The sequence below is a fragment of the Hyperoodon ampullatus genome (genome assembly GCF_949752795.1).
Source record: "Hyperoodon ampullatus genome assembly, chromosome: 8".
Lineage (NCBI taxonomy): Eukaryota > Metazoa > Chordata > Mammalia > Artiodactyla > Ziphiidae > Hyperoodon > Hyperoodon ampullatus.
Genome location: NC_136921.1, coordinates 79,581,129 through 79,589,938, shown reverse-complemented (window position 1 = coordinate 79,589,938; position 8,810 = coordinate 79,581,129). Strand labels below are relative to the sequence as shown.

Sequence of the window (8,810 nt, the reverse complement as noted above, 5' to 3'; positions counted from 1 at the left end):
TAAAGACTCTAGATCCCTGATTCTACCTAATACTAGAATTATGACTTCATTGGACACATATAACCTCCTTAAAGAAAAATAAAACATATTTTTTTACTTAAGAAACAAGTTATTGTGGCTTCCTAGAATTGCAATGTAATTTGCAGTTCATAAAATTTTAATATGTATACATATGTCTGTATATATGCATGCATATGTATATATATGAAAACATAAATGTATCCAAAAAACATATAAATACACCTTAAATTACACTTATTTAAAAATAAAACTTATTAGAGATTTTCTATATTTATATCTGAGATTACCCTTCTTTAAAAATAAATACACAGATCAGCCTTGGATGGAGAAAAGAGAAAATACTGCAGGATATGTGTGGGCTAGGGGCTGCTGGAGTTTTATCTGGTGTCCTCCTTTCTTTATGAGGTTTCCCTCACTGCTGGCCAAGTGCCAGAGAAGGTGTGCACGCATCTCCCCGCCAATACCCGACAATGGGCAGCTCCTGCTTTGGCCTCAAGGAACGGCTGATGAAGCGGCTGCGGCCTCTGCCTACCTTGACCGTCATCCGTACCTGCCTCCCCCAGAGGAGGAGCAGAGATTTCCACGTGGTGGTGCTCGGCTCGGCCGGCGTGGGCAAGAGCGCACTGGTGCAGAGGTGCGTGCGCGGCAACTTCCGTGAGGCGTATCTGCCAACCATCGAAGATACCCACCTCCAGGCGCTGGGCTGCAGCCACAAGGCGGGCGCGCTGCATACCACCGACACCACTGGCGGCCGCCGCTACCGGGGCCTGCAACGCCTCGCCATTGCCAGGGGTCACGCCTTCATCCTGGTCTACTCCGTCACCAAGAAGCAAACCCTGGAGGAGCTGAAGCCCCTCTATGAGCTGATCCGTCAACTCAAAGGCAACAACCCACAAAAGTGCGCCATCATCCTGGTGGGCAACAAGTGCAATGAGAGCCACCGGGAGGTGACCGAGAAGGAAGGTGCTGCCTACGCGTCGGAGTGGAATTGTGCCTTCTTGGAGACCTCCGCCAAGATGAATATCAATGTGCAGGAGCTGTTCTAGATGCTGATAAACTTTGAGAAGAAGCCCCGCCACTGCCGCCGGCGCCCAGCCTCCCTAGAAGAAATCCCAGATCCCCAAGACCACGGAGAAGCTGGTGGTCAAGTGCATCATCATGTGAACCCTGAGCCTTAAGGAGCCCAACCCTCTTCTCCTTCAGTGTGCCGAAAACATGGACAGACCCCATTGTGCTGTGTCACCTGTACATGACTGACTTTTGTGCTGTCGTTTGGGTTGTAACAATTAGATGTCAATAAACGTCCCTTGTGAGTTAGTAACTTTTCTTTTTCCCAGGCAAGAGGACTCGAATTGTTAAAATATGGACATTGGAGCAGAAGAGGAAAAGGAACAGGATGCATTTTAAAGGATGGGACTTGGATGGACTTTAGAGATTAATGTTTAAAAAAAGAGAATGGAAATAGCAAAATGAATTGAAAGATGTCACTGCCCTTCTTGTAATCCTATTATTGTGTATTATTCTTAAAAATTTCAAGTCCTGTAAATGTCTGATCATATCTTCCCATTGTGTATTTAATTGTTGAGACATGTTTTTGCAACAAAAGCTCTGACAGCTGACTGTGAGACAGAGATACTAAACATGATAAGTAAATGAAGGTTCTGTAGCTGAGCATTGAGGGTGGGAGCAGAGAAAATTGTGAAAGTAGAACTTGCTTACTAAATATATGCCAATTGTTTCCTAAGTCATGTAAAAATGTTTAAGTATTCTACACTGCGGTTTAAAAAAATTATAACAGTTCCGTGACTTAAAGCTTTTCCTGCATGCAAAAATAAATAAATAAATAAATACACACAGAACTGATCTTACTTACATGACATATATCACAGATGGCAAACAAAATGATTTAAGGTTAATAATAACCAGCTCAAACATAGAAAGAGCCCATTTTGGGATTCAAATATCTGACCTGTCCATCTACAAAGTTAACTTTTCCTTTCATTTGACTGACTTTCCCTTTGTATATCATGGGCAGTCAGTTTATTTTTTCCTATTTTTTTTTCCTATACGAGTGATTTCTTGGACAACTGTCCTGGCTCCTCTCTTCCTAACCTCCCCAGAATTGTGTTGCTATCTACCTTAGATCTTGTAACAACAACAACGACAACAAAACTGAAGCTAAAGAGTTATTTAGGCAAATGAGACTATTCAAAAGAGTCTACAATATGAATGGCATGCCCACCCCCCGCCTCATTTGTTAATATGTGTTGGGCTCAAATGTTCAAATTTGCCAGGTCAGTGTTCCAAACGCTGATTGGAAATATCTAATGTGCATTGTATGCAATAAAGTCACACTTCAATTTCAGCACAGGTTTTACGTTTTTGTTCCTGCTTATAATCTAAATAAACTTAGCGTTTCTCAGCTTAAATTTATTTCAGGCATGCTTTCTCCAAAGGATTTAAAATTTTAAATGCCTCCATGGCAGAATGGAAATGTTTATCCATTTGAGATGCTTAGAAATATAAGGAATAATCATCTTTCTTTTCTCTGCAATACAGTTTTTGAATAACACAGATCATTTTGAACTATATTTAACAAGTAGCTTGTTTCAGCTTCGATATTAGCTTGATTTACCATCTGCAAAATTACAAATAACATGATGCATTTATTACCCATAAAAGCTATTAGCAGGTCATTTTGTTCAGTTCATCATATGTGTCTTGAGACACAATCTGGCGTCTAACAGATTTTCATACATTGATGTCGCAGAGAATCAGACTGTTCTTTAATTGATTGTTTCTTGCTAGACTCCTTTTGATTAAAACAGGTTATGCTATTTGCTTTTAGTTCCACATTTCTCCACTTCAAAGTCTGGCCATAGAAAGCAGAAATTATTCTCATTTCTTTGAATTCTTTTAATTTAAAGTGAATGTATATATTTAAAAGTCTGCCATAATCAAGGGCCTTAAAAATGGCTTCAGTTTTTTCAATCTATGACTCCCTCAACAAGAATACAATCATCACCATGTCTTTACAAAATGGATTTATCTTTTCCTGCCAAGTCATCGAATTTTGAACCAAAACCTAAAGTGAGTACAGATCACAGGGACCAAAGGGAAAAGGAAGGGCTCCCTCAAAGCACTCTCTTTCCCTCACAATTTGCACAGACCCAGACAAGCAAAGCTGAATCGTGGTGATAGTGTTGTATTCTTCTCCAGAGGGAAAAGAAAGTAAGAGTCTTTTGCTAGACTGGTTTCAGAAGGCCTAACTCATATTGTTCATTTAAGCAAAGAGATTGGTAAGTTCCTGAGACATCCCCTTCCTCCTCCCTCCCCCCCAAAAAAAGGAAAACTCCAAAAGCTATGTGAACTCTGGAGGGATAAGGTTGGTGGTCCTATCTCAGGCCTTCTACCCACATTCCCTGTGCAGTTAACACCATAAAAATAAAAGGGCTGCAATCAGATCAGTACTCATCAACAGGAATGAGTAGCAGCTCACAGGCTCAAAACAAGAGCCTAATTCAGCATTCAAAAGGTTTTTGTTTGCCTAATGTCAGAAACAAACATAAAACTTTCTATCATGTGACATCCATGACACTAAGAGAGAACAGTCACCCTTCCCTTAGGCTTCTGTCTTCCACAGACAAAAGCCATCAATAGCTCCTTTGTGTTCTACCTCAGCTTTCTGTCTTCATTGAGTCAGCCAATCATTCCCAACAGTCATCTGCTCTTTCCAGGTGAAATTCCCAAGTTCCCGGTCACGAAATCCCTTGTCCCAAGGATGCACTAGTTGGCATAATAATATCCTAGCCAATAGTATTCTTAGCGGATCAAAAATTTTATTAGGATACAGGAATAATTCTAATTCTTATTTGAAATTTTTCTAGTGCTTTACTTGTTTATACAACCTTTTGTGAAACATTTGCTATTTTAAATTATTTGGGGTAACCAGAAACATGTAAGTATACCAAATTGATTTTGTCATTTTTAGCACCAATTAACTCCTTAAAATTTACACTAGATTTATACAAGACGTAGCTGCCTGGGGATTCTAAAAGTTTTTTTTTTTTTTTTTTTGGCAGTATGCGGGCCTCTCACTGCTGTGGCCTCTACCGTTGCGGAGCACAGGCTCCGGACGCGCAGGCTCAGCGGCCATGGCTCATGGGCCCAGCCGCTCCACGGCATGTGGGATCTTCCCGGACCGGGGCACGAACCCATGTCCCCTGCATTGGCAGGCGGACTCTCAACCACTGCGCCACCAGGGAAGCCCTAAAAGATTTTTAATGATTTAAACTTGAAAGCCACTATTCAGAACCAGTGATGCATTGAGGAAAATTATGTAAGTTATGTCTTTAGAAATTACTTTTACTCTAGAATTTATTTAAAATCGAGTTGTGCTGATCATTTAAAATATTGTACTAAATTTAATAGAAAATCTCTTGGTGGATGCTTAGTGTAGACTGAAAAGCTTAAATGGCTTAAAAATAGCTTTGAAACATTATGTAGACACGTGAGGCAGTTATCATGTTTAAATGATGGGAGTTTAATGGTCTTCTCATACATTAACCCTACACTCTGATGGTGAGAAATGCCTGCATCGTGCTTTAGAAATGGATAAAAATAAACATTTAAATTTAGTAAATCTGATGATTTATTTAGCATCTCCTTACCTATTTGTAATATTTTTGAAGTTCAGTGAGGTGAATTTTTATGGCTCAGAGTTCATTGGCTACAACGGAACCTTCAACATAAATAGTATGCACTTGGGGCAACTTACTGAGGTATAGTTCTGTCTCCTTTCATGATGTGCCCCAGTCTGTATAAGTATGAAACTAAAAAAACAGCAATGCAACAACAACAATGCTATCTTGTTTGATGGACTACTCTTTAAAATTAACAAATACTATTTGACTAAAATATTATTTGTTAGTCAACTCCTAAGGAATAAGTATATCCTATTCATGGAGATATACCGATGTCAAAGGCAATAGAAATGGCTAAAATGTACCATTATTTGATTTAGAATGTAAAATAAGTCACGTTTTTTCAGTGAATCTATTATGGAGAGGTATATTACAGGCACGTTGTTGGCTTCTAGAAAGAACTGTATGAAACAGTTTGTATTTAATACAAATGTGGGCAGCTAACTGAATGGGTTTAAAAAGAAATATGTTTTTTAAATGGTAAGCTTCTCTAGATGAAAATATGAACCTTTGCCAGAATCCCTTTGAGAGAGAGGGGAAAAAATAAAAGGAACATTCTTTGAAGTACTCATCAATGTTATCTGGACTAATCCGAACAGTTATAAAATCTGTAGATTTCATTCACCAGCTCTGTACCAGTCACTCACACTGATAAAAAGGATTGGCTAAATATACTAAAATAGTAGTTGTATCCTGAATTGTTCCCTCTGACATGTGAAGTAATAGATTCTTTTATTATTATTAATAACATCTTGAAAAGAATTTCTATGCAGGTACATTTAGATATGATATGAAAGGTAATGCACTGTAATTTTACTTCATTCTAAGGCTTCTGTAGTGGTGTAAAGTGAGATCAAATAAATTGTCTTAAATCCTAACTAATTTTACTTTGGATAGACCTCTATATCTAGCTTTGGTGGAATATTCTATCACAAATACTTTCTAGGGATTTGAACATTATTTGATAGAGTAGGTATTATTATTCCCATTTGTATATAAAGAAACTGAGGCTGGGGATGCTGGTTTTTTTCTTTTTCATTAAAAAAAAGAAAAAAGGCAAACCTCTTCCTTTTTACACTGGTTTGCTTTATGCTCATGGTGGGAATTAAAGTCTATTCCATTTTATGAACACAGGTGATTGCATAGTGCATGAGTAAAACTTAGCATGATTTCTTACTTCTCTTCTTCATTTTTTTTTTGTTTTTTTTAATTCCAGTAGCCTTCTTTATTAAGTTACTTAATCAGTCTTTGGGTGTCTATGGACAAATCTCCATTAATATATAAACATGCCTTAGTGTCTTTCAAAAAACCACTAACCAACCAGCATTGCTTCCTCTAATCCCCATCCCCGAAGCTATCTCTTTCCTTTGCTCCATAACATACAAGCTAATTGAAATTACTTCTCTTCTTTGGAAATGATGTTCTTTTAGGAGAAGACTGAGGGAGACATCCCTCTTCCTCTTAACTACTGCTTACATTACTTCTCCTTCAACTCTGTATTCTATGCTATGAAAGCATACCTTGGGAACACAAACCTTTCCTTGCCAACCATCATAACAGCATCTAAGGGTAAATCAGTCCAAATGGTATCTCAATGGCCCAAGAAAGGTGCAATGAAAAAACACTGAGCTGGGGATAAGCAGACATGGGGGCTGGTTTCCACCAGCAAGATTCTACGTAAATATAAGCCTGGGTTCTGCTTACTCATAATTGCGTTATTAATTGAATGTTTTAATATATGACACACTCTTCTACAATCTTTGATTTCTTATTTAATTCTTACTACAAGCCTATGAGACATATTATAATCTCCATCTTATAGATAATGAAATGAGGCCCAGAAGTTAAGAGGGTGAGAGCTGAGATTTGAATTGGTCTCTGGAGTCTTACTTTTGACCACTATGCCCATCCTCACATCCCCCCTCTATATAATAAAAGAGTTAAAGAGACATACGGTCAAAGTTCCCTCTTTTTTGTACAGACTGTGATTAATTCTTTTTCCACTCTGAGCTAAACACCTACTTGTTCATCTAATCCTATTACTTTTTATTTACACACTTTGATTTGGCCTCCAGATAAGCAATCCACACTTGATCCAAGATATGAGATAGTTCTTTTGTTCTCCTTTTCTCTCTCACTGTTTCTCTCTATATATACAAATATAACCACTTCGAATAAGAATCTATACACACACACACACACACACTCACAGTTGATTCTTATTATTCGCAGTAGTTATGTTTATAAAGCCACTGCAAAACTGAGTTAGCAAAAACTGAATCATTGCTCCTAAGAGATATACAGGGCTAGGTTCCTGCGAGCCTCTGGTTGCAACATTTTTGTCAACAGATCAATACATAACCTTGTTTTATGTGTGTTACTCTTTAAAGACGCCTGATTTAATACAGATTGTTGATGCATTAACATTGAACTCACAACCTACAGCTTATAATTCATGCTTAAATGAAGCTTACCTCATTCATACTTTCTCTGTGAGGCACATCACCACCTTCTTGCTCTTAGGAACACTAGACAGCACTCCAGCGATATGCCTGTGGACCATTATAAATAGTTAAGCACCAACAAAAAGCACAAAAATGTAAAAATACACCACTAAATATACCACAAACAGGACACTTGTTTACAGTTTACAGCTGAAACTGAAAGGCAGAACATCACCTTATTTAGCCTCTTTTAGGACTGTGTGTCCAGAAACTCAAATCTTTCACTGCTCTTCTTATGTATATGTTTGAGAATGATCATGACAGTGCCTAGAATATTGATTTTGGGGTCACAAATCAATTTTAGCAAGTAGGCAAATTCATAAATACAGAATCCACAAATAATGAGGATGGATTCTATGTATGTGTGTGTGTATCTCCTCAACTCTGATCTCTGTTTTTCTGCCTCTCTCTTTTCCTACTTCCCCACTGTCCTCTCTTTTACCTTCTCTAGATAAAAGTAAATAAGTAAAATTTTTTTGAATTATTTTCCACCTTGTTTCTGCAATCCTTATTTTCTTCTGCTTTTCAGAAACTTTAGGGCTATTTTACACACACACACACACACACACACACACACACATACACACACACACAGAGTCTTTGATTCCAAATCAGTTCAGCACACATCTATGTTGACAACAATGTTGCGGATGATTATAAAGTATAATTGTTTTATATAACATGATGTCTGCTTGACAAATGGTCTTTAAAATGTAGTTAATATCTCAACAGAGAATCAAAGACAGGTCCAGGAATTCTTACTTTTTCTTTTCTTTCCCTGACCTTTGTATCACCTCATACTATACACCAGCAAGAATGTCTATATTCCTGATTTTTTTTTAAAGCTTCAAATTACTTGCATTTAATTTAGCAATCTGTTCTTCATTGGAGACTGGTTGAACTTACAAAAGCAATTACACCAGTTTCCTCTGACTTTGAAGGATATATATAGTTGTGTTAATTAAGCAGAAGAAGAGAATGTGGATTGCTGGTGATTTTCCAGTAGAAAAAACCATTGTCATCATCTGTGCAGCATTAATTGCTACATAGGGTAGGAGATTAATATTTTTTAACATTTTAAGTGGTTTTGCATAAATGTTAGCAATAAGCAAGCCATTTCATGTCTTATTGGTTTGCATTTTTAATAATATTGGAATGTTAGCCTTCCCATAAAGGGAAGATTGCAACAAAACTGAAATAGTGTTAAAACCTTGCTAAGTTATGTGCAAACTGACCCTGTGTACCCCCATTGGGGAACACTCAGAGACAATGGTACTGTTGAAAACATAAAAAGAGGAGGAGGTAATTTGTTTTTAATTTTTCTTACATTTGTGAATTTAGTGCCATGAGAGGCCAAAAACACTGGCCAAGGACTCCAAGGAGAAGACACCATGAACACTTCCTGTATCTTTTTTTAAATTATGTTAGATTTGGCCTTCTTTCAAGAACTGATCATTACGTTAGTAAAATTGCACCGAAATATAAATTGGTATACTTATTTGTACAAAGAGAAAACTCAACCAGATTCTTCACTATTGTTTAAAATGGAAAAAGAATCTGAAAATATAGTGATCATGATTCA

General features: G+C 37.5%; 1 protein-coding gene across 1 annotated transcript; it reads left to right on the top strand.

The window, feature by feature from the left end:
• Positions 1 to 491: 491 nt before the first annotated feature.
• On the top strand, positions 492 to 1,067 carry LOC307057018 (GTP-binding protein Di-Ras3-like; the record flags this gene model as incomplete). The annotated part of the gene is made up of 1 exon (XM_079710004.1): positions 492 to 1,067. The coding sequence occupies one exon, from the start codon at positions 492 to 494 to the stop codon at positions 1,065 to 1,067; it is 576 nt and encodes a 191-aa protein (XP_079566130.1).
• Positions 1,068 to 8,810: the final 7,743 nt, after the last annotated feature.